The 26,845-nt window shown below is 38.8% G+C and overlaps 1 protein-coding gene across 2 annotated transcripts in view; it reads right to left on the bottom strand.

The window, feature by feature from the left end:
* The window catches only part of WNK3 (WNK lysine deficient protein kinase 3), a 176,505-nt gene that overhangs the window by 37,666 nt on the left and 111,994 nt on the right, over positions 1-26,845 (bottom strand). For both annotated transcript variants that reach the window (XM_064364323.1, XM_064364322.1), the window contains 9 exons: positions 20,873-21,020; positions 19,380-19,496; positions 16,978-17,133; positions 16,845-16,896; positions 15,456-15,593; positions 14,161-15,098; positions 4,522-4,753; positions 3,998-4,128; positions 2,607-3,220 (listed from right to left, as the gene is read on the bottom strand). In XM_064364323.1, the coding sequence (XP_064220393.1) occupies positions 2,607-3,220; positions 3,998-4,128; positions 4,522-4,753; positions 14,161-15,098; positions 15,456-15,593; positions 16,845-16,896; positions 16,978-17,133; positions 19,380-19,496; positions 20,873-21,020 (2,526 nt within the window). The remainder of the gene's footprint in view (positions 1-2,606; positions 3,221-3,997; positions 4,129-4,521; positions 4,754-14,160; positions 15,099-15,455; positions 15,594-16,844; positions 16,897-16,977; positions 17,134-19,379; positions 19,497-20,872; positions 21,021-26,845) is intronic.

Here is a 26,845-nt window from a genome sequence, read left to right as displayed (position 1 = left end):
CTCAAGTCAAAAAACCTGAAACAAGTTAGAGAGAAAATACTATAATTATCACTGGAATGACAGTTTTGGGTTTTTTTTTTTCCTCTGAGCAAGGCCTTAGAAACTAAGAAATTTCCAAGGATTTTAACATGCTTTAATTCTTGCAGCACTCAAATGTAGTATCCAAGTGGAGCATTATTCAAACATGTAAGTACTTGACTAAAACCCAGCTTTTTTTTTTTTTAATTTTTTGAGATGGAATCTCACTCTATCATCCAGGTCGGAATGCAGTGGTACAATCTCAGCTCACTGCAACCTCCGCCTCCCAGGTTCAAGCAATTCTCTCTGCCTCAGACTCCTGAGTAGCTGGGATTACAGGCGTTCGCCACCACACCTGGCTAATTTTTGTATTTTTAGTAGAAACGGGGTTTCACCATGTTGGCCAGGCTGGTCTTGAACTCCTGACCTCTGGTGATCCACCTGTCTTGGCTTCCCAAAGTGCTGGGATTATAGGCGTGAGTAACCACTATCGGCCAAATCCAGCTTTTTACATGCCTATATTTTTAATCCTCTCTGGTTCTCCCCTCTTTACGAATTGTTCAAGTTCCAGAACAGTGCAGAAATTCTCTAAAGCATAAGATATATTCAAACTTTGCTAGAGTTGGTTTCAACTTCTCAAAGTAATGGCATGAGATCATCAATAGGAGGCTAGTAATTAACTTATGAATATATACATATGATGGAATACTTCGGAACTGTCAAAAATAGAATGATATATCTCCAAGATATCATGAAATGGTGAAGAAAAGCAAGATAAAAGAACAGCCTTGCAGTGTAAATTACTATTTGGGGGAACAAAGAATGAAATACGTACATTTGTTTGTATAGTTATAGACTAACTGGATATACAAAAAAACAGGTAACATTTATCGTGTCTAAGGAGAGAACCTGGGTAGTTCAGGTACAGTGCTAGGAGGGAGACTACTGGTTACCCTTTTGTACCTTTTGAATTTTGAACCGTGTGGATAGAATTTGAATTCAGAAACTTAATATGAATTCCTTCCTCCCTTCCTCCCTCCCTCCCTCCCTCCCTCTTGTACCTTTTGAATTTTGAACTGTGTGGATACAATTAGAATTCAGGAACTTAATATGAATTTCCTCCCTCCCTCTCTCCTTCCCTCCCTCCCTCCCTCCCTCCTTCCCCTTTCTTCCCTTCCTCCCTTCTTTGACAGAGTCTTGCTCTGTCACCCAGGCTGGAGTGCAGTGGCACACAATCTTGGCTCACCGCAACCTCCACCTCCCAGGCTCAAGCAATTCTCCTGCCTCAGCCTCCCAAGTAGCTGGGATTACTGGCGTCTGCAATCACACCTGGCTAATTTTATATTTTCGAGATTGAGTCTTGCTCTGTCACCAGGCTGGAGTGCAGTGGCGCGATCTCAGCTCACTGCAACCTCCACCTCCTGGGTTCAAGCGATTCTTCTGCCTCAGTCTCCCGAGTAGCTGGTACTACAGGGCGCATGCCACCACACACAGATAATTTTTGTATTTTTAGTAGAGACAGGGTTTCATCTTGTTGGCCAGGATGGTCTTGATCTCTTGACCTCATGATCCTCTTGCCTTGGCCTCCCAAAGTGCTGAGATTACAGGCATGAGCCACCACACCTGGCTAATTTTTTTTTTTTTTTTTTTTTTTTAAGTAGAGACAAGGTTTCACCATGTTGGCCAGGCCAGTCTCAAACTCCCAACCTCAGGTGATCCACCTGCCTCTGCCTCCCAAATAGCTGAGATTACAGGCATGAGCCACCACACACAGCTGGCCTGAATTTTTTTTTTTTTTGAGATGAAGTTTTGCTCTTGTCACCCAGGCTGGAGTGCAATGGAGCGATCTTGGCTCACTGCAAACTCCACCTCCTGGGTTCAGGCAATTCTCCTGCCTCAGCTTCCCGAGTAGCTGAGATTACAGGCACCCACCACCACGCCCGGCTAATTTTGTTCTTTAAGTAGAGAAGGGGTTTCTCCATGTTGGTCAGGCCAGTCTCGAACTCCTGACCTGAGGTGATCTGTCCACCTCGGCCTCCCAAAGTGCTGGGATTACAGGCATGAGCCACCACGTCTGGCCTGAATTTCTTTCTTTAAAACGACCTATTTTATAAAACTAAATACAAAACAGCATTCTATTGAGAAAATATATTATCATAATATCACTAGTGAAGGTTGATTACCTTAGTCACCAAATAATAAGGTTGATCTTTAAAGTATCTTAACTATTCATAAAGAAGATGAACCACTACCTCTGATTGTAATAAGTCAGCTGTTTACTTATCAAATGCGAAATTATATAATAGTTGTAAAATCTAAAACCAAAGTCCTGAAGAATAAGGATTGTAGAGATTAGGAAAAAGAGTAATTAAATCATATTGGTAAATAAGCAATTGTAATTAGTCTTCAGACCATGAAAACGTTTTATATATAAGGACTTTTTATCATTCATAAATGTTTAGCATTAGCATTCTTTGTAGTTTTCAATCATTAAAATGTCACCAATCCTAAATTAGTTACCAATCAAATACTATGTTCTATAAAACCCAGGGCAATGAGATTTGTGACAAAAGAGAAACAGTCCTTACTTTTCTCGTAATCTTTGAAGCTCCACCTTTAAGTCCTCATCCTCTATTTCTGATTCATCATCACTGCTCATTGGGGAAGATGGTGAATAGAAGAGTGAACTCTGTGTTTGAGCATAAGCTTGTTCTTTGTGGTGGGGTAAGCACTGATCACTCTCTGGACCAGTCTTTGCTCCTGACTTTCCACTGCCAGCAAGACTGGCTGAAAATTCACTATCAGAGCTAGGCTGTTTCCCAGCAGTCAGCATCTCTTTCTCTTTAAGCAATGGTTCAGATCCAGACTGCATGCTACTTCCTGTGGCTGGAGTTTCTTCCAACTCCTTTTCTGGGGTCATTGAAGATACATCAGTCTCACAAGCTGTGCTGAAAGATAAGAAGTTGTCACCTTGTTTGGGAACTCCTTTATTTTCTTTACAGGTTTCATGAAGAGCTTGTAACTTCTCAGAAGAAAATGAAGTTTTTGGATTGTGTGTGGCAGGTTCTATTTCTACCAACTGAGACTTTGCTGTTTTAATAAAGGCTTCTTCACTAGAATGATTCTTCTCACTGAACACTGATACGTGTTCTATTCCAAAAGATGTCACTTTTGCTGACTGCGGCTGAGGAACTGTAATCACCTGGGATACAAAAAGGTAAAAGTGGTTAGCATAGGACAGAGAAGTAGATGGTCTGCTGTGATGTATATTTATTCACACTAGCAAAACTTATCTATAGCCCCAAATTCAGTCTTTCAATCAGGCCCCTTGGGTAAAGAGAGTGGGTGTCATATTGCTCAAATAAAATTCCACAATTAGAGCTGCTGAGATTCTAAAGGACATGAAATTACATTTACGAAAGAGGACCCACCCATCCGCCAAAAAAATGATAACCTATTTCTGTGCTCTTTTCCAGCTACCAAAATCCCCATTTTTTTTTTCTTTTTTGAGATGGAGTTTCGCTCTTGTTGCCCAGGTTGGAGTGCAATGGCGCGATCTTGGCTTATCGCAACCTCTGCCTCCTGGCTTCACGTGATTCTCCTGCCTCAGCCTCCCAAGTAGCTGGAATTACAGGCATGCCCCACCATGCCCAGCTAATTTTTTATTTTTAGTAGAGTTGGAGTTTCTCCATGTTGGTCAGGATGGTCTCGAACTCCCAACCTCAGGTGATCCACCCTCCTTGGCCTCCCAAAGCGGTGGGATTATAAGCGTCGGCCACCGCGCCTGGCCCAAATCTCCATTGCTTTAGACTTATCTTTACTGATGGCTTCAAAAGGTGAGGGGATGCATGCAAGGTGAACAAATTAAATATAACAATAATCTACATTTAAAGAAAGTATCATCTACAGACCAAGATCTCCAGTGGCTGTTACATTTTATAATGCTCTTGTAGATAAGGATTCAATCAAAGACACAAACCTGGAACCGACCCCGCTGAAATGATCCACTCATCGCTTTACATCTATTCAAAGCCCTAGTATCAGCTGTGGACTCCCGTGTCAGAGGAATGGGATCAGGAGCAATTGCTGATCTCATCTCTTCTGTTTCCACTGCAAGTTTTGCCAAATAGTAAGTGGAAAAGAGAAAATTGTTCGTTAAGACTAAATTTGTTTACATTACCAAAAATGAAGAAAAGTAGAAAAAGCTTAACTCCTGCTAGACAATTAAAAGGTGTTAATGTAATAAGCAACATTGTATAAGTCCCTAAGTCTAAATCAGACGTTGCAAGATTTATCCCAAGACTTAGTATCTATATGAAATGAATAACTGGAAAACCAAATTAGTTACAAAAGGAAAAAATAAAATGGCAATGACATTAATGGGACATGTCACATACATGGGCTATGTGGAAAAAGTGGCAAGATTTGTGTATGAACAAAAAAAAAATACGTAAATGAAAAGTGATGTTACCTAGTCTATGTCCCTGACTGTAAGCACACTACCTTGACGGACTTTTGATCTCTTGAAAAAGCTGGTTGACTGCCGTAGCCTGTATGCCCAGCTTTTTAATTTGCGAGTCCAGGATTTCTTGCTAATAGGATTTTTGAGACTAGGACAAGTAAAGCTTAGGCCAAAATATCCACCTCCTGTCTGCAGATGAATGGCTCCACCGCTTGACACAGCAGCAGGATAGGCCTCTGGATCCCCTGGAAGTGAAGCATCTGAGGACATCTCCTAATGGAGACAAAAAATAAAAACAAACAAACAAACAAAAAAAACACAAGAAACAAGAAAAACCAAAGTGGTAATAATTTAGGTAAGGTGAAGCTTTTTTTTTTTTTTTAATAACATTGGAATTTCTTGTATGGACTAATCTTTAACCCAAAATAAGGTATTTATTATGTATATAGTTGCATTAATAGTAGCATATCAGACTGAACCTGAAGTATTCAATTTTTTAAAATTAAGCTGCCTTCTTTCTTTAAAAATATTATTTAGACTTTAGTAGGTAAAAGAGATTATTAATCTTCTAACCCAAATATTTTTCATCATTATATCAACTTTGAAAACTTAAAATCAAATTAAAATTTCCTTCATATGTGCCAGTTTACTAAAAAGGTTACTAAAACTCCATGCTATTATCATGAAAATTTTCATATATGTCCATATGATTTAAGAGACTTTGTTAAAGATATATAAAGGACATCAAAATTACTTCAAAATCATGCTCTAAAAATTCTTGTTAGCATCAGGCTATGCTGGCTATAAAATCACTCCCCTCTTCTTGTCCTCCTACTCCCCACAAAAAGGACCCCGATTTAACTGTTGTATCTAAATGAACGCTTTAAAAATAAATCCCCCATAATAACTAATATGAAAAGCTAGCACAGTCAACCAGAAATACTTTGGGAAACATGAGAAGGGCAACTACTAATATAGAAGATTAAAAAAATATAAAAGCACAAAGAATGGGATTTAGCATTTGCCTGAAGGAAGATAGCCTCTGTGGCAGTAAGTATGATGTCTTGGGGAAGCATTATTAATACTTAGGGCAGGGCCAGGTGCGGTGGCTCACGCCTGTAATGCTCACATTTTGGGAGGCTGAGGCGGGTGGATCACCTAAGGTCAGGAGTTCGAGATCAGCCTGGCCAACATGGTGAAATCCTATCTCTACTAAAATACAAAATTAGTCTGGTGTGGTGGTGCGTGCCTGTCATCCCAGCTACTTGGGAGGCTGAGGCAGAACTGCTTGAGAACCCGGGAGGCAGAGGTTGCAGTGAGCTGAGATTGCACCATTGCACTCCAGCCTGGGTGACAAGAATGAAACTCTGTCTCAAAAAAAAAAAAAACAAAAAAACCTTAAGGCAGGTAAGGACATATTAAAAATAAAATTACCCTGAAGAACCAAGACTTTCAGAGATGCAAAAGAGAAAAAAACATTGTGAGCAATTAGTTTTTATTTTCTGAAGTCTCATTTTAAACTAGTAATAATTAGTTTCATGAGGAGAAAAAAACAGTATTACAATTTGGAAAATGTTACATTGGTCCCACTGAAATTACAGAAAATAATTTTAATATGTAGGACCTGGATCAAGATGGCAAATTAAATATTTGTTCTAGCCTTCCTTATCAATCCAAATTTACAGACACAACAGGAAAATAGATGTAGACACATGAATATATGACTGAAGGAGGAAAAAGCAGACCATGACATATGTAGAAATTGTTTCAAAATGCTGCAAACTTGGGTGGCTGATACAGGCAGCAGGAGAGAACCCTGGCCAACCAAAAAGATGAGTGGTCGGCCAGAATGCTTACAAAACTCTATCGGATCTATCTTCTGTCTCTTTCAATGTTATCTTTTAACGCTCTCCTGTTTGCTGGCTTTCTTTTGGTTCCTTGAACAGATCTCTACCTGTGCCTATCACCACCACATACCAGTCCTTCCCTGACTACCATATACAGGTTTAGTATCCATTTTCTTCTACTAGAATGTGAGCTCCACAAAAACAAGAGTTTTGGCTTATTCCCTGCTAAAGAGATGTTCACTGAATGAAAGAATGAACTGGTTGGGATAACGAAGAAGGAACAGGCAGGCAGTTCTGTCCCTTCCCTCCCAACCTACACACCAAGCAAAGGACAGCAGAGGCATGTGCCCCCAAATAAGAGTAGTAAGAGGAAAAGGTCTATGGTCAAGACAGGTCAACAATGCAGGGAGGAGACAACATCCAGGAAGAAAAGTAAGCCCTCCTACCTTTGGGGACTAGCTAGTGGGCCACCCTCCAGGCAGTATTAGAGACAAGTTACAAAATACAGTGTTAGGAGGATGTCCCATACCTTTCCCACAATTATTGAAGGAAGGTTACAGTAATTATATAAAGTCCTTACAGACAGATGAACAAGAAATCTTATGAGTTAAAAAGAAGAGAACTCAACTAAGCATCACTAAACATCTAGGGAAAACTAACATTACCAGAAAATACTAAAATCAGCAAACAGAACAGCCAAGGAAATACCATTAATAACACAGATTAAGACTTTAATATCTTCAGAGAGATGTGTGAATATACTACATCTACAAAAAAGGAATGAACTATTATTACTAGAAATTAAAACAATATAATACTTGACACAGAAAAAATAGCTGTATAGGAGATGCAACAGGTTAAAAATTGAGAAATTATCCCAGAACAAAACGAAAAAGGACAAACAAATGGAAAGCATGAGAAGTTTATAGATAGGAGCCAGGTGCGGTGGCTCATGACTGTAATCCCAGCACTTTGGGAGGGTGAGGCAGGTGGATCACCTGAGGTCAGGAGTTCCAGACCAGTCTGGTCAACATGGTAAAACCTCATCTCTACTAAAAATATAAAAATTAGCTGGGCATGGTGGTGGGCACCTGTAATAATCCCAGCTACTTGGGAGGCTGAGCCAGGAGAATCGCTTGAACCTGGGAGGGAGGTTGCAGTGAGCCAAAATCATGCCACTGCATTCCAGCCTGGGCGACAAAAGTGAGACTCCATCTCAAAAAAAAAAAAAAATGTTTATAATTAAGAAAAATAGGAAATGAAGAAATAAAACTATCTCTATTCATAGTTGACATGATCTTATATATAGAAAATCCAAAACAATCCACCCAAAGTTATTAGAGCTAATAAACAAACTCAGTAAAGTCGGAGGATACATCAACACATACAAATCAGTTGTATTTTCATATACTACCAATGAAGAATCCAAAAAGGAAATTAAGAAAACAATTTCATTTCTAATCACAATGAGAATAAAATACTTAGGAATATAGTTAATCAAGGAGGTGAAAGTCTTATACACTGAAAACTATAAAACACTAATGAAAGAAATTCAAGAATACCGAAATAAACAGGAAGACTTAATCTGTGAACAGTCTACAAAGTGACCTCAGATTCAATGTAATCCGTATCAAAATCTCAATGGCCTTTTTTTATAGGAATAGAAAAGATGATATTAAAATTCATATAGAATACAGGGGACGCTAAATAGTCAAAAAGTATTTTAAAAGAACAAAGTTGGAGGACTCACATTTCCTGATTTCCAAATGTACTACAAAACTATAGTAATCAAAACACTGTCCTTTTGCTACTGACATAAGGATAGATTGGATCAACAGAATAAACAGTCTAGAAATAAATCCATACATCTATAGAGAATTGATTTTTTTTACAAGAGTACCAAGACCATTCAATGGGGGAAAGAATAGTTTCTTCACCAAATGGTGCTGAACAACTGGCTATCTAAACGCAAAAGAAAAAAACTGGACCCTTGTCTCGTACATATACAAAAATTAACTCAATGTATATCAAAGACCTAAATATAAGAGCTAACAAAGCAATACAAGAAAAAGTAGATAATCAGACTTCAACAAAAATAAAAACTTTTGTGCATTAAAGGATACCATCAAGATAGTGAAAAGATAACCCCATGGAATGGGAGAAAATATCCACAAATAAAATATCTAATAAAGACATAGTATCCAGAATATATAAAGAATTTTTATTTTATTTTATAGAGATCGGCGGCGGGGGGGTCTCACTATGTTGCCCAGGCTGGTCTTGAATTCCTGGCCTCAAGTGATCTTCCTGCCTTGGCCTCCCTAAGTGATGGGATTATAGGCTTGAGCCACCATGCCCAGCTACACATATAAAGAATTCTTACAACTCAACAACACAAACAACAACCCAATTAAAAAACAGGTAAAGGACTTGAATAGGCACTTCTCCAAAGAAGATACACAGATGGCCAGCAAGCACATGAAAAGATTCTCAATACCACTAGCCATTAAGCAAATGCAAATTAAGACCACAATAAGATACCACTTTATACTCACCAGGATGGCTATCATCAAAAAATTGGAAAACAAGTGTTGTTAAGCATGTAGACAAATCCGAACCCTCACATTGTGCCAGTGGGAATGTAAATGGTGTGGCTGCTCTAGAAAAGAGTCTGGCGGTTCTTCAAAAAGTTAAACGTAGAATTACCATATGCCCCAGAGAAATGAAAACAGGAACTCATATGAATACTTTATATGAATGTCCATAGCAGCACTATTCACAACAGCCAAAAGGTAGAAACCAATGTCCATCAACCAATGTATGGATAAACAAAATGCAGTATAGCCATAAAATGGAATATGAACCTTGAAACATTATGCTAAGTGAAAGAAACCAGACACAAAGGCCATATCTTCTATGGTTCCATTTATATGAAATATCTAGCATAATCAAATCTATATTGACAGAAAGCAGATTTGTGGCTGCAAGGGGCAAGGGGGAAGGAAGAATGAATAGTGACTGCTTAATGGGTATGAAGTTTCTTTTTTTGGGGTGATGAAAAAGTTCTGGAACCAGATAATGATGATGGATACACGACCTTGTGAATATATTTAATGTCACTGGATTGAACATTGTCAAATAGTTAAAATTCTAAGGAATCACAAGAAAAGACAAGCTTCCATATTTATAAAGTACAAAGAATATGAAATAAGATGAATTAACAATAAAGAGAATATACCAAAAGCATCTATGTAGCCCTTTAAGGAGGTACTATTATCTCGATTTTACGGAGGAGGAAACTAAGGCTGGGTAAAGGGTGTAGATAATTTGCCTAGTATTACACAGAAAATGGGAAAGCAAGATTTTGAAACTGGTTTGTGGGGTTCAAAAGCTGTTTTCTTTCTAATGTGTTTCAGTATGAACTTTTTCATCTAAAAAAATATTACAAGTAATACATTGTGAAAGGAAAACAAAACCTCAGGACCCTAATTCACTATGCTAAAAAGAAAAAAAATTAAGCTGAAAGCTCTCATGCAAGAAACTGCATTTCATTTTGTTCCTAAGCAGACAACTACAAATGAAAGGTTAATTACTTCCAGAGATAGCTACCCTATGTTCACCTTATGTAAAGTGCTGATTAACTGAGCAAAATTGTAAGATGAATACATAATTGACTATTCTCCTACCTGCTCCTTTTCTCTTGCAACATGTAGATTACCATAACTCCCTCTTTCCCCTCCAGCTTCCTTTTCCCCTTTAAATATTTAAGCCCTCAAAATCATCTTTAGAGAAAGGCACAGACCACAGACTATATTTGTGATTACACGTTTCCTCACTTGTAGGCATGTCCTTAACCTTGGCAAAATAATCTTCTAAATTGATTGAGACCTGCCTTAGATACTTTTGGTTTATAACATGAATAACTGTTTTCTGTAAAAGATCTAAACCATTACATAAAACAAAACTCTCTGTAACAATCCTCCTTCCCAGTCCCCCTAGAAGATATCCGCTAATATCAGTCTATCTTTTCAGAACTTTTTTGTACATATGTGTGTGTGCGTGTGTGTGTGTTCCTTTTCAAAAATACAGGAGGCCAGGTGTGGTGGCTCATGTCTGTAATCCCACTGCTTTGGGAGACCAAGGCAGGAGCACTGCTTGAAGCAAGGAGTTCAAAACCAGCCTGGGCAACATTGCAAGACCATGTCTCTACAAAAAATTAAAAAATGAGCCAAGCATGGTAGCACACACTTGTAGTCCCAGCTACTTGGGAGGCTGAGGCAAGGGGATGATCACCTAAGCTCGGGAGGTTGAGGCTACAGTGAGCCATGATCATGCTACTGCACTCCAGTCTGGGTAACAGAGTGAGACCCTGTCTCAAACACACACACCTCATCATACTGTCTGAATTATTCTGCGTATATTTTTCCTGATGATTTTTCTTGGAGATATGTCCATGCTAAAATAAAGAAGATAATAGCTAACATATATTTATAGGTCTACTTCATGCTTTCAAATTGCTTCATAGTATCAATGTCCCTAAATTTCTATTTACAAATATTTAAACTTGTTTGTGAATCTTAACTTTTTTTTTTTTTTTGAGATGAAGTTTTGCTCTTGTTGCCTAGGCTGGAGTGCAATGGCCCAACGTTGGCTCACTGCAACGTCTACCTCCTGGGTTTAAGGGATTCTCCTGCCTCAGCCTCCTGAGTAGCTGAGATTACAGGCGCCCACCACCACACCTGGTTAATTTTTTGTATTTTTAGTAGAGACGGGGTTTCACCATTTTGGTCAGGCTGGTCTCAAACTCCTGACCTCAGGTGATCCACCTGCCTCAGCCTCCCAAAGTGTTGAGATTACAGGCGTGAGCCACCACGCCTGGCTGTGAATCTTTTCCTGTTACATATAATCAAACAATGTTACACTGAACATTCTTATACATGTTCTTTTGTTCATATATGCAAATGCTTCTTTCAGGTAGAATTTGACAGTGACATAGCTCAGTCACAGGAATGCACACATTTCTGACTTTCAGTGCTAAATTGCCCTCCAAGTAGGCTGCACTGGTTTTATTCCTACCAACACAAAATGAAAATTATCACATCTGGCCATCAATTTCTTTAATACTTGCTAGTGCGATTAGCAAAAAGCATTTTTTTCATTAAAATTTTGCCATTCTCTCATTACTAAGAAAGTTGAAAATCTTTTCACATGTTTAGCAGGCATTTCTATTTCCACTTCTGTGAAATGCACGTTCAGATTCTTTGGCTATTCTTCTACTGAGTTGTCTGATCTTTTCTCAATGATTTGTAAGCATTCTTTATATATTTTAGAGTTAATATTTTGTCAGTTTTCTGAGAAAAAAGCTTGGAAGAAAACTATATGCAAAAATAGGTTGCTATGAAAATGGAGCCAAGAATAAGAAAGATTTAAAAAATCAAATTCATGACTGCCAAATGAAAAATTAACTGGATACAGCTGAATACCAAGAGAATGATCTGAAATTTAAAAAGAAAAAAAACCTGAAGACATATCTGAGAACATAAGGTTTTACAAAATAAAATTAAAAGTGAGAGCAAGCTGTTAAGAAACATGGGGGATAATCCAAGAGGCCATGTATCTCCTACAGTTTCTAAATGGAAATAAGCAAGACAATGAAGGGGAAGAAAAAAAGAAACAAAAATAAAGTTTACTGGAGCTGAAAAAAAGACACAAATCTTCAAATTCGAAGCATCCACAAAAGTGATATACAAAATGAATGGGAAAGTGATATACCTAGAAATATTCTGATAATGAGAACTCCAAGATAGTTTCCTAAAAGCAACTAGACCTGTGCGAACTGAATACAGTAGCTACTAATCACATGTGGCTGTCTAAATTTAAATTAATTTAAATTAAATTAAAAATTCAGGCCCTCAGTTGCACTAGCCACATTTCAAGTGCTCAGTAGTCATATTTGCTTAGTGGTTACTGTATTGGATAGTGCAGATATAGAACATTTCCACATTGTAGAAAGTACTAGAGCAGTGCAGTGGTCTAGAGTAAATACAGGTTACCTACAAACGAATAATAAACAACTGACATCACTCTCATCAGCAATACCTAAAGCTAATAAAAGACAATAAAACAATGTCTTCCAAATTGGGAGAAAAAAATTCTGATCCTACCATCTGTACTCAGTCAATCAATTGTGAAGCAATATAAAGACATTTTTGGACGTGCAAAAGAATATCAAATAGGATACTCATGCAACATATTTGAAAATATTACTCATAGAAGTATTTTAGGGGAAAAAAGAAGAATTCCAGGACACCAGAAACAGTGGCAGCTAAGTATGATCCAGATGTAGCAACAGACACTTGAAACAGATGTAAGAATCCATTTGCCCTTGACAGTTGAGAGAGTCTCCTTTGAGCAATAAAGTTTAAATGACAGAAATAACAGTTTATTTCTTAAGATTTGAATCATATTAAGTGATCATATTTATTTATTTAAAATAATTAAAACTTAAAATATATTTAAAGTCTATCAGTAGAATATTATGCAGTTGTTTCAAAAAGTTAAGTAAGATGGAACTATGTGTACTGACATGGATAGATGTCCATAAATAAAAAAATGCAGAATAGCATATATATGTAAAGAAGTGTACGCATATTAATATTAACATGTATCTATATCTATATAAAGATACAAAATATCATATATAAGAAGTATGTCTTCATAAATATTTGTATATTAAAATCATGTCTGGAAAGATTTGGTAACAGCTGTGTGTATACGTTTGGGGATGGGGTGGATTTTACTTTATGTACAAGTATATATTATTACTTATATAATAATGATAAAAACATACAATGACAAAGATTTAAAAAGATGTCCATGATATACTGTAAAGTGAAAAAATTAAGTTGCAGACCAATATGTATATAGCACAGTATTTTTGTGAATGTTATATGTATGTAAATAGATCTGCATAAGCTTAAGAAAAGTCCAGAAGGATACGCACCAAATTATTAGTGGTTACTTCTGTGATTTAAAGGGGCAGAAAAGGAAAATTAAAGTTCCTACATTATATAACTCAAAAAATAAGTCAGGCCCGGCACGGTGGCTCACCCCTGTAATTCCAGCACTTTGGGGGCTGAGGTGGGCCAAGGCGGGATCAAAAGGTCAAGAGTTTGAGACCAGCATGGCCGATGTAGTAAAACCTCGTCTATACTAAGAATACAAAAATTAGCCGGGTATGGTGGCGCATGCCGATTAATCCCAGCTACTTGGGAGGCTGAGGCAGGAGAATTGCTTGAACCTGGGAGGTGGAGGTTGCAATGAGCTGAGATTGCACCACTGTACTCCAGTCTGAGCGACAGAGCAAGTCTCAGTCTCAGGGAGGAAAAAAGTCATGAGATTAATGATGATTTTTACTTTCTTTTTTGTTTTGTCAAATTAAATCCCCCCAAACATGGTTAAATTAAAAACCATAACTTTTTTTTAAAGAAGGAAACTGATAACCAGCATTTTAAATAAAAATCTAAAAGTTCTTCCTACCCACTAAAACAACCCATGAGTCAGTTTTCGTTCTGTTGTTAATACAAATATAGACACTGCTTGCAAGTTCTTAGCTTATTCACCAGAGGGTTCTCTTACCAAAGATAGTTTGTCATCCCTACTGACAGGTTCTGAACACCTGCAGCCTAAGTCATGGTCTTCTTAAATACCCGTGACCTCAGAATCTTGTGACATAGACCATTTCATTTCAAAGGACAGAATTTTAGAAGAGAAGGCATTTCTTTAAAACAATAAGCAAAGAGTAAGGAACTGGTTAGAAAGAATGATACTTACGTGTAAGCACAATTCGCTGGGTACAGAAGTTATCACATTCAGGTCCCTTTTCAACACTGATATATTAGCAGGCTGATTTGCAGCCACATTGGACAGAATCTTAGAGCCTGGCTGTTGGAAATTAGGGGACTGTACAGGGCTATCTTGAATTCCACAGTGACTGATGGCTATGACTTCTGTCACTGGACAGGAGAGGGTATCTTCAGCAGAGGAAGAAAATGGAGAATCTATGCTTTGGGTATCCTTCTGACTCTCGGGATAGATGCTAGAGATGCTGTGCTCCTGATAGAGCAAGTTTCTTAATTTTTCATCCAGAGTTTTAATTCGGTTGTCTGCAAACTCCAGTTTTGGAGGTCTTTCTCCATCTGATTCCAGGACAGTAGTGGGTTGGAGGGTAGCTGGTTCAAGGCCAGGGGTCTGAGTGGGAATGACTGTCTTAGGAGAACTTGTTTCAGTGTTCACTGTAGTTTCTCCTTCTTGGGAAATAACTTCTGAATCCATAGCTGGCTGCTGTACTGATAAGGTCTGAGGCTTTTGATCAAATGCCACAGTCGTAACAGAGTTACCAGCAATCTGAGTTGATTCGCCAGAATGGGACATGAGTGCATCAGCCTGACTGGCAGTTTGGTGATGTGGATACGCAGGTATGAATATGCTCGCTTGTTTGATGAGTCCCTCACATTCAGCTGGAACTGCACGAACTGAAGTAGTAGAATAAGTGGAACTACTAGTAACTGGTGCCATTATCTGCCTGTTATCTTCCACTTGATAAAGTATAGCTGGCTGCTTGGTTTCTACACTAGCACACTCAGAAATCTTACCATCAACCACATCCTTGTGTTCTGATTTGGAGGTGAAGAGTGTACGGTGGCATGGATTATTTTCTATAGTGAGCAGTGTATCCCGTGATATTTCCTTATTACTTGTTTTTTTTGGACCTGGAACAATAATAAAGAATGGCTAAGCACATACTGATGAGTACAAAGCATAGACTAGTGCCCCAAGTCAAAAGGAATAGGAGAAAGGGGCAAATGAGAACCTGTGTCAAAGTACTCTTGTAAATAAGACTCAAAACACACAGAATTCAACCGTCAAGGAAAAAAGTGTTTTCCTTTTTTCCCATAAATATTAAACAGGAACTGGCTTAAGCTGTATCCTAATATTAATGTCTTCAAAAATGCTTATGAAAATTCCCATAAGCATAAAATTCCCATGGAAACCAGTTAAAGATATCATATGTATTTTGCATCCCATCCTTTGAATGTGGACAAAGCTGGCAGAGAAGAAAAGCTTACTAGGAAGTGGATGTAGGCCAGGAACCGTAGACATGGAATGCTGAAGAGAAGGAGGAGACTGAGCCTCACGGTTTCTTATCGTTTGATTGATACAGAATCGCCACCGACCAACTGGGGATGACTGAGGAGCAGACTCATCTGCAGAAATAATTAGCAAAAAATAATATGCTAAGCAATTTTCAATTTATTTACCTTACTGACTGAAGAAGGCAGGTTAAAAAAATAATTTCTCTTGTATCTCCATTTCTAATAGTACTAAAACATATGTAATTTGTAATACCAGCCCTCCCAATACCGACAAAAAGTCTAAAGTGCTAAGCGCACAATATCTTTAGAGAAGGATTTTAGATTCTACTGAAACAAACACTGCATCAATAGCAATTAGAAACAGGGTACTCTTTGAAAAAATTGACAGCACTTTTCTCATTAAAACCTGTATCTCCTATTCTGTATCCTAATTATGACAGTGCTTACATACATCTACACATGTATTAAAATTTACAAAAGTATACACCAAAGAAAAAGGAGTCAGTTTTACTGTATGACAATTTTTTAAATAAAGTAAAATAAACCCCTACATCTTAACTGCTACTTGGTAAACTTACTCAAATAAGTAATTCTCTTTTAAACTTTACCCAACTTTGTTAGTCAGAAACCTACTTGGACCTTGGATAACCAGAAAAATAAGATAGAGGAGGACTCTGCATCCTAACACAGTCAAACTACATTTCAGGATAATGGCATCTGCTTCTATTACTCCCATACCACCTTTTGCTTCTTTATGTTGCTATAATTTCTTCAGAGGTCCTTATTTGTCTATGGCTCTTCTCCCCCTCCCAGACACTCTTTAATATACCCATGACCAGAACTGAGGAATGGAGAGATAAAGTCTTCAGAAAAGAAAACAGAAGACCCTAGTTTTAGTTTTTGGAAGTTTATCTGGTATCTGATTTACAATAAGTTATCAGTGACCAGCGTGGGTAGAAGCCCATCATTCATCGTTATTGGAATAAAATCAAGATATGAATGACTATTGAAACATGAGGCAAACTTAGAATATGATGACTTTTGTTAAAAAGTTTCTATTTATGTCAAATCAGAAAAAAATAACTTACCAGTTATGCCATTTAAGGTCATCAGTACTGTGACTGCTTTTCTAGTAACAAGATCCAACAACCCAAAAACAGATCAATCAAATAAAGAACCAACACTTGGGGAAAAGTCAGGGGATGGATTATTACCTCTGGGCCTTTGAAAGTGTGAGAAAACCTACACTAATAAGTTACCAAATTAATTTATTGGCTAACATCTTTCCCAATGAAGGTGTGTTGAGGTTTTCAAATGTCTTGCTTCAACAACCAAATGGTAGATTTTACTAAATATACTTACTGCTGGTTTGAGTAGATGCAGAATTTATCTGTACTTGTTCAGATGACCCTGTCTGAATTAAAAATGAATAGATAAATTAAAAAGTTCCTGATTCATATCTGAGAAGATCTATTTGCTAAACAATTGTTCTCACCTGGTTACTGTTGGCGTCCACAGTAATAGAGTCAACTCCAATGGCTCTTTCTGTGGCAAAGTGGATATGAAGGATCTCCTGGGCTTGACCTACAATAGCTCTCAATTCTTCTACAAATTTTTCTCTCTCACTTTCCAGCACAAAGTTGTCTTCAACCTGCCCAAAAGTAAAAGTAAGTCTCTTCATGAGAATGAGTTTAGTTTCTTCAAAGTTGTAATATTATATCAATAATGACTACCACATAAAGAAAGAAAATTGGGCTGAGTGCGATGGTTCATGCCTGTAATCCCAGCACTGGGAGGCCGAGGCGAGCAAATCACCTGAGATCAGGAGTTCGAGACCAGCCTGACCAACATGGAGAAACCCTCTCTCTACTAGAAATACAAAATTAGCCAGGCGTGGTGGTGCATGTCTGTAATCACATCTACTTGGGAGGCTGAGGCAGGAGAATCATTTGAACCCGGGAGGCGGAGATTATGGTGAGCCGAGATCGTGCCATTGCACCCCAGCCTGGGCAATAAGAGCAAAACTTCATCTCAAAACAAAAAAAGAAAGAAAGAAAATTAAAATTAAGTATCTAAATCCAAGTGCCACAATAGAATTAACAAAGACCAGCAATAAAATGCCAAATAATACATTAAATTATTCTATTTTATGACTACTGACTTTCTCAGATTGGCACTACCTACCAGAGAAGGAGCTGGCATTTTAAAAAATGTCATTCTATAAATTGGTTGTTATTTGAAGAACTGAGGCAATGTTTAAAACTAATATGTCCAAACTCAAAAGCTTTTAAATCACAAACCACAAAATGAAACATCTCCAAAGACGATAAAGAATAGCTCGGAAGGCTGGGTGCAGTGGTTCATGCCTGTAATCCCAACACTTTGGGAGGCTGAGGTGGGTGGATCACCTGAGGTCAGGAGTTGAAGACCAGCCTGGCCAACATGGAGAAACTGTGTCTCTACTAAAAATACAAAAACAAGCCAGGTGTTGTGGGTGTGCGCCTGTAATCCCAGCTACTCAGGAGGCTGAGACAGGAGAATCGCTTGATCCTAGGAGGTGGGGGTTGCAATGGGCCGAGAACGCACCACTGCACTCCAGCCTGGGTAACAGAGTGAGACTCTGTCTCAAAAAAAAAAAGAATAGCTCGGAAGACCACCAATTAGACTAAACATTCATGAAAAGAATGAAAGAAGAGACGATTCAGAAAACATTATGTTAAACAAAAGACAGAACTGATGAAATAACTTTTAAAATGTTTAATTCTGCTTGGCTAGAAATGCATGGACAAGGAAAGTTGGCAGAAACAAGAAGTATTATATGCACTCTTCCTGCCATCCTAGTCCTATCCCCATCAAAAAAGGGGAAGATGCAAAAGTAACTTAGAAAAAAGTAATGAATAGATAAAATAAGGGGGAAGAAATACTACCTTAAGCCGAGCAATTCAAAGAAAATATTAAAAACTAAATGAAACAGTAACGTGCAAGACGTTAGTTCAGCAGCTAACACATTAGAATTATCTGGGGAGGGACACTCCATTTACCCTTATGTCATTCTTACACATTGTATACCTACGTCGAAATATCTCATGTACCCCATAAATATATAAACCTTCTATGTACCCGCAAAATTTTTTAGGAAACAGAAAAAAAGAATCACCTGGGGGCATAGGTTTTTCAAAGCATGTTATAAAAAATAAAAATAATAAAAGATAATTTTTTTTTGAGACAGGGTCTCACTCTGTTGCCCAGGCTGGAATGCAGTGGCATAATCATAGCTCACTGCAGCCTGAATCTCTTGGGCTCAAGCAATCCTCCTTCCTCAGCCTCCCAAAGTGCTGGGATTACAAGTGTGGCCACCACATCTGGCGTTTTAAAATTTTTTGTAAAGACAAGGTCTCACTCATTACGTTGTCTAGGCTGGTCTTGAACGCCTGGGCTGAAGTAATCCTCCTGCCTCAGCCTCCCAAAGTGCTGGGATTACAGGCATGAGCCACTGTGCCCAGAAAAAAATAAACTAAAAAAAAAAAGAATTACCTGGGGAGGTTACAAACTATTGATGCTTAGGCCTCACCTCCAAAGATTCTGATTTAATCAGGGGACCAGGCAATAGAATTGTTTTTAAAAAGCTTGTCAGGTAATGATCACACGCAGTCAGAGATAAGAACCATTTATCTGTATTGTCTCTAAATGAAACCTCCTCATATTTTCCAGATAAATATACAGAAACCAGAGGAGATGCAATGACTTACAGTTGATGATAACCCAATTTAGCTCTGTACAATTTTTTAAAACTAATCATACTCTTTAAAAAACTATGGCTCAAAATAAATGGAGACAATTATAGGGGAAAAAAGACAGAATGCTGAAGGGAAGATAATTTGGTCTTACTGTATTTACCATATAGTCTGCAATATCCTCTGGCGCATCACCATCAACATCAAACTTGAAGGTGACCATCTTATTGTTGTGTGTCTCCAGCTGACACTCCACCATGTTATCTCCAGAGGTTGATACCTGAGTTCAAACGTACAAACATTTCACCGGTTTAAGAATTAGTCACTGACTTCTCTTTGCAAATTGTGCAGGGAACATCTATACTAGTTCACATACAATATATGTGGAAAATGGCTTAAATAGTTCAGAATCTAAAAGGATTATGTTTTCCCTTGGTGGAATACCGTCTAAACAGCCATTCTATGACTAACCTAACAGGTTCAAGTTACTCAGTAAAAACTAAGTTATAAATGTGATCCTGTAATAAAGAAAACAATACAACTTTTATAAGAAGGCAAAAAAAGTTATAATAGTCACTAGAGCTATCTGCAATTCAAAGATTTAAATGTAATCATTCATTTCCAAAATTCTCTAAATCTATAAATTGACTCTAAGCAAAACAAGAGGCACTGCAAATGGAAATGTAAACTGGCCCAATCTTTATGTACAGCAATCTAGCAATATGGATCTAGAAACTTTAAAAATCTTCATATTCTGATCCATGAATCCGACTTCTATGGATCTAACAAGGAAATATTCAGGGATAGATACAAAGATTTACGTTCAAGGATTTTGCTGCAAAGATAGACAGACAGACAGACAAAAAGAGTAAAAGACACCAAATTAGAAAAAAGACAGACTGGGAAAAAGAAAGAAAGAACGTAAACCAAGAACATAGGGAATGATTAAATTATTTCTCTGTATAAGCAGCTATCTAATGTAGCCATTTAAAATGTCATGTTATTGAAAAATTTATGATATAGGAAAACATACATGATATACTAGGTTTTTGAAAATGCAGGATATAAAATTACACATAGGTTTAAGCAGCCAACCGAAACATACGTCGTATGGTTAGAGATATGGGCTTTAAAGTCCGATCTAGGTTCAGATCTGACTCTACCACTTGCTACTTGAGTGAGCTTAGCAAATTACTTCGCTCCTCTGGTCTTTAGTATTCTCATTTGTAAAGATGAGTATATACTACCACCTATCATACAGGGTTACTGAAGGATTAAATGATAAAATGCATGGATTACATTTAGGGTGCCTACCACAAAAGAACTCAATAGATTTTTGCTGCGATTACTAGTACTATTACAAGCTTAATAATGTAAAATACTACATGTACATACAAAAAAAAGAGAGAAAAACAAACTAAAACATTAATAGGAGGTATCTCTGAATGGTGGTTACAAATGGATTTTGTTTTCTTTCTTATATTTCCCAAGTTTAAGAATGAAAACATAATACTCATACTGGAAAGTCTGTAATGGAGAAAAGGTTAGTTTAGAGAGGGTTTCACAATATTCTACAACTTACTTCTGCAGCATTGCCCCTCTCTGACCCTCCAAACCTCTTATGTACTCTTAACAAAACCATATTGACAAACTGACCTGAAGGACAGTAAGCTGAAATTTAGTTCCCTTCTCTGGTCGGGGACAGGAAGCTCTTCTCTGTTTGATCCGATCCTGTTTGCCATTTCCACTTGAGTTATCAGGGCTACTGATGTTTTCCTTCGTAGCTGCCACATCTTGATTCAAGCTAGTAATATTTTTTTAAAAAAGTAACTCATTCCAGTCTTGACAGTAAAATTCTAAGAAAAACTCTCAATTATAAAACCATCAATAATTAGTTTAAGGAAAACCAATAAATACTACAATATCTTTTTAAAAGTTATGATTGCACAACTCTGTGAATATACTAAAAGCCATTAAATTACACACTTTAAATGGGTGAATTATATGGTGTGAATTATATTTCAGTAAAGCTTTTTTTAAAAGCTATTATGAAAAATCAAGATCACATTGTATTTACTTAGCAAACATCTTGCAGTGATGAGAATGAAAGAAAAACATTGCCAGTATTAGACCTCTGTGGAACCTTTTATTATGGGGTGCTCTTGATCGGTTTTATCTTGTTTGTTTAGGGGTTACTTTATTAGTATCTTCAAATAAAACTTCTAAAACCAAAACAATTATCACTCAAAATATACCTGTTTATGTAATGAACTCAACAGGGTAGACCAGGTATGGGAGACAAGAATAGTGTTCTGCAGGAGGCAGAACAAGAAAAGAAAATGAATGATGTAAATATAGTTCAACATGATTAATTCTAATTAGTTACATTTCACAGGTTCACATCAATATTATTATGAAAGGGCAGGCTACCTTTTAGTTTATCTGTGTCAAAGGCATTTTTCAGGTTTTTCTTTAAACTCAAACATATTTCAATAAATACAAAAATTTCAATAAACATGTTCGAAATCTAAATAACAAGATCTAAGTCTCAGACATCTTTTTGAAATAGATATCTTTCAAATTAATTAAGCAAGTTATTTCTCCTAAAAACTACTCATGAAACATCTATATATAGATGTACAAGATGTGATAAAAATCTCCTAAATTTTTTATGTCCATATGACAAAAAATTTGCATAAATATAAGTAGTGGAAGAAGATACATTAATACTGCCCTTAGAATTTTTTAAATACACAGAGAAATGGCAGTAACAAATAATCCCTTCAGAAATATAATTTTAGCCAATGGGCTATATAACTCACATTCCAAAGTTACTTAACACACCAGTTTAGTGTTTGGGACAAGATGGCAGAAACTCAACTCTCCCTGCTCCTTTCCTCTAAATACAGCTGTAAGTTCTAGAAATAATGTAGTAGACAACCACAGGAGCACACAGAATGAAAAGATGAAAGTGGACTGGCTAGGGACCCCCAGGACTTGAGTAACAACATAGCAGCTTGTTATCTTCTAATTACCCACCCAGTGAATAAAGGCAGTACAGGCCCAGTGTCTCCCAATTCCCAGTCCAGAGGCAAAGGTAGCCCAAAGTGTCTCCTGATCCCCAACCCAGCAAGAGAAGAGGACTTAAGTGGGCCTTGTCCTTCCCCAGTGGCACTGGTAGGGGCCCCACCAGTAAGTAGAGTATAACCCGTAGAGGAGGCCTGGGGGAGCAGGCCTAGGGAAGCACTCTGTACCTCTTGGCCCCACAATGAGGGCCAGGCGTTCCAGGTGAACAAAATAGATCAGAATAGCAGTGCTGTAAGGACTTTGAAAACTAAATTGTCATCAGAATCACAGCCCACAAAAGTAGGCCAGAACCTATGCATCTAAACAAGGGTGACTGCCTGCTAACACAGAAGATTTAAACAGGTCAGGTGGCTCACGCCTAATCCCAGCACTTTGGGAGGCTGAGGCAGGCAGATCACCTGAAGTCAGGAGTTTGAGACCAGCCTGGCCAACACGGCGAAACCCCATCTGTATTAAAATAAATTAGCTGGGCATGGTGGCACATGCCTGTAATTCCAGCTACTCGGGAGGCTGAAGCAGGAGAATTGCTTGAACCTGGGAGACTGCAGTAAGCCAAGATCACGCCATTGCACTCCAGCCTAGGCAACAGAGTGAGACTCTGTCTTAACAAAAAAAAAAAAAAAAAAAGACAAATAGGATCTACAGTCACCTGACATAATATCCAAAAGCATAGGAGACAAATGAAAATAAACTCCTTTGTCATAACAAAAACTAGAAAAAATACAACTTGAATACGAAACGGTAATCAACAGATGCCAACGCCAAGATAAATCAGTTATTGAAATCATCTAACAAGAATAAGATGAGGTCAGGTGCTGTGGCTCACGCCTATAATCCCAGCACTCTAGGAGGCTGAGGTGAGCAGATTATTTGAGCTCAAGAGTTTTAGACCAGCCTGGCTAACATGGTGAAACCCCGGCTCTACTAAAAATACAAAAATTAGCCAGGCATGGTGGCAGACGCCTGTAATCCCAGCTACTCGGGAGGCTGAGGCACAAGAATTACTGGAACCAGGGAGGTAGAAGTTGCAGTGAGCCGAGATCGTGCCATTGCACTGCAGCCTGGGCAACAGAGTCAGACTCCATCTCAAAAAAAAAGGATGAATCAGATATTAGAATTAGCTAACAAGAATGTTATTTATTTATTTATTTAGACAGAGTCTCGCTTTGTTGCCCAGGCTGGAGAGCAGTGGTGTGATGTCAGCTCACTGCAACCTCTGCCTCCCAGGTTCAAGCAATCCCCAGGTCCCAGCCTCCCAAGTAGCTGGGACTACAGGCATGTGCCACCACACCAGCTAATTTTTGTATTTTTAGTAGAGACAGGTTTCGCCATGTTGACCAGGCTGGTCTCAAACTTCTGACCTCAAGTGATCCGCCTGCCTCAGCCTCCGAAAGTGCTAGGATTACAGGAGTGAGCCACTGTGCCCAGCCTTTAACAAGAATTTTAAAGCAGCTATCATCAAAATTCTTCAATGAGCAATCACAAATATCTTGAGGCAAATGAAAAAACCAAAATCTTGGAAAGATGGCCGATTAGGAGGAAGTCGGGATCGCAGCTCCGAAAGAAGGCGCAGAGGGTGAGTGGACGCCGCATTTCCAGACAGATTTTTACTGACCACAGACCAGGGGATTAACAGGAGGAGGAGCCGCACGGGTCACCAGCGCCGCTGGTTTCAGCGGAGCGGCGCGCCGCTCGGCCTACGCCCTGAGGTGGGGGGCGGCGGATCCACGTACAGAGCGAGAGAGACTGAATCACCTCTGAGCCAGCAAGGGGAGCTGAAGCAGGGATTCAAGCCAGGACACTCCCGGGCAAGGGCGCGCCACGAATCTCAGAGCCGCTGCTTTGACTGATGCAGCGGCTCACAGGGCAGCGGATTTTTACTGCCCACAGACCAGGAGAATCACAGGTGGAGAAGCTCCACGGGTTGCCAGCGCCGCTGGTTGGACTGGCGCGGCTGCTCTGCCTGCACCCGAGGCAGGGAGCAGCGGCCCCTTGTGCAGAGTGAGCGAGACCGGATCCCCTCTGGGCCAGCAAGGGGAGCTGAGGCAGGGACTCAACCCGAGAGTTTCCTGGGCAAAGAGGACACGGCTGAACACGGGACGGTCCAGCTCTGTGGAGGAGGGGCGTCACCCACCGGGAAACACCCTGCAGTTCCCAGGACAATTTGCCCACAGCAGCTCAACGAAGCCTCTGCAGGCTGAGTGTGACTAGGCTGCCACCTTGTGGGCAGGGAAAACCATTGCAACAGCGGAAAATCATAACGCCCTAATTCCCTGGGACAGACCACCTAGGGGGAAGAAAAGGGGGTTTATGAGTTCAGCTACTACAGACTTAAAATTACCAAAACCAGAAAGACAGCAACTACAAAGTCGATAGGTGGATAAATCCACAAAGATGGGAAGAAACCAGCGCAAAAAGGATGAAAACACCCAAAACCAGAACACCTCTCCTCCTACAAGGGAGCACAACTCCTCACCAGCAAGGGAACAAGACTGGATGGAGAATGAGCATGATGAAATGACAGAATCAGCTTTCAGAAAGTGGATAATAAGAAACTTCCGTGAGCTAAAAGAACATGTTCTAACCCAATGCAAAGAAACTAAGAACCTTGAAAAAAGACTTGACGAAATGTTAACGAGAATGGACAACTTAGAGAGGAATATGAGCGAATTGATGGAGCTGAAAAACACAACACGAGAACTTCGCGAAGCATGCACAAGTTTCAACAGCCGAATTGACCAAGCAGAATAAAGGATATCAGAGGTCGAAGATCAACTCAATGAAATAAAACGAGAAGGCAAAATTAGAGAAAACAGGGTAAAAAGGAATGAACAGAGTCAACAAGAAATATGGGACTATGTGAAAAGACCTAATCTACGTTTGATAGGTGTACCTGAATGTGACGAAGAGAATGCATCCAAGCTGGAAAATACTCTTCAGGATATTATCCAGGAAAACTTCCCCAACCTAGCAAGGCAGGCCAATATTCAAGTCCAGGAAATACAGAGAACACCACAAAGATATTCCTCTAGAAGAGCAACCCCAAGGCACATAATCGTCAGATTCGCCAGGGTTGAAATGAAGGAGAAAATACTAAGGGCAGCCAGAGAGAAAGGTCGGGTTACCCACAAAGGGAAGCCTATCAGACTTACAGCAGATCTCTCAGCAGAAACCCTACAGGCCAGAAGAGAGTGGGGGCCGATATTCAACATCCTTAAAGAAAAGAACTTTCAACCCAGAATTTCATATCCAGCCAAACTAAGCTTCATAAGTGAAGGAAAAATAAAATCCTTTGAGAACAAGCAAGCACTCAGAGATTTCATCACCACCAGACCAGCTTTACAAGAGCTCCTGAAGGAGGCACTACACATAGAAAAAAACAACCAGTACCAGCCACTCCAAAAACATAGCAAATGGTAAAGAGCATCAACACAATGAAGAATCTGCATCAACCAATGGGAAAAACAGCCAGCTAGCATCAAAATGACAGGATCAAATTCACACATAACAATATTAACCCTAAATGTAAACGGACTAAATGCCCCAATCAAAAGACACAGATTGGCAAATTGGATAAAAAGCCAAAACCCATCAGTGTGCTGTATCCAGGAAACCCACCTCACAAGCAAGGATACACAAAGGCTCAAAATAAAGGGATGGAGGAAGATTTACCAAGCAAATGGAGAACAAAAAAAAGCAGGAGTTGCAATTCTCATCTCTGATAAAATAGACTTTAAAGCAACAAAGATCAAAAGAGACAAAGAAGGACATTACATAATGGTAAAAGGATCAATGCAACAAGAAGAGCTAACGATCCTAAATATATATGCACCTAATACAGGAGCACCTAGATACATAAGGCAAGTTCTTAAAGACTTACAAAGAGACCTAGACTCCCACACAATAATAGTGGGAGACTTCAACACCCCATTGTCAATATTAGACAGATCAATGAGACAGAAAATTAACAAGGATATCCAGGACTTGAACTCAGACCTGGACCAAGCAAACCTAATAGACATTTGCAGAACTCTCTACCCCAAATCCACAGAATATACATTCTTCTCAGCACCACATCACACCTACTCTAAAATTGACCACATAATTGGAAGTAAATCACTCCTCAGCAAATGCAAAAGAACGGAAACCATAACAAACAGTCTCTCAGACCACAGTGCAATCAAGTTAGAACTCAGAATTCAGAAACCAACCCAGAACCGCACAGCCTCATGGAAATTGAACAACTTTCTCCTGAATGTTGACTGGATAAACACTGAAATGAAGGCAGAAATAAAGATGTTCTTCGAAACCAACGAGAACGAAGATACCACATACCAGAATCTCTGGGACACATTTAAAGCAGTCTCTAGAGGAAAATATATAGCAATAGGTGCCCACATGAGAAGAAAGGAGAGATCTAAAATTGACACTCTATCGTCAAAATTGAAAGAGCTAGAGGAGCAAGATAAAAAAAACTCAAAACCTAGCAGAAGACAAGAAATAACTAAGATCAAAGCAGAATTGAAGGAGATAGAGACACGA

The sequence above is a fragment of the Aotus nancymaae genome, unplaced genomic scaffold, assembly GCF_030222135.1.
Source record: "Aotus nancymaae isolate 86718 unplaced genomic scaffold, 86718_ANA_hifiasm-v0.15.2.pri h1tg000058l, whole genome shotgun sequence".
Taxonomy (NCBI): domain Eukaryota; kingdom Metazoa; phylum Chordata; class Mammalia; order Primates; family Aotidae; genus Aotus; species Aotus nancymaae.
Note: the sequence above shows the minus strand (reverse complement) of the source record. Positions and strands in the feature narration are given on the sequence as shown.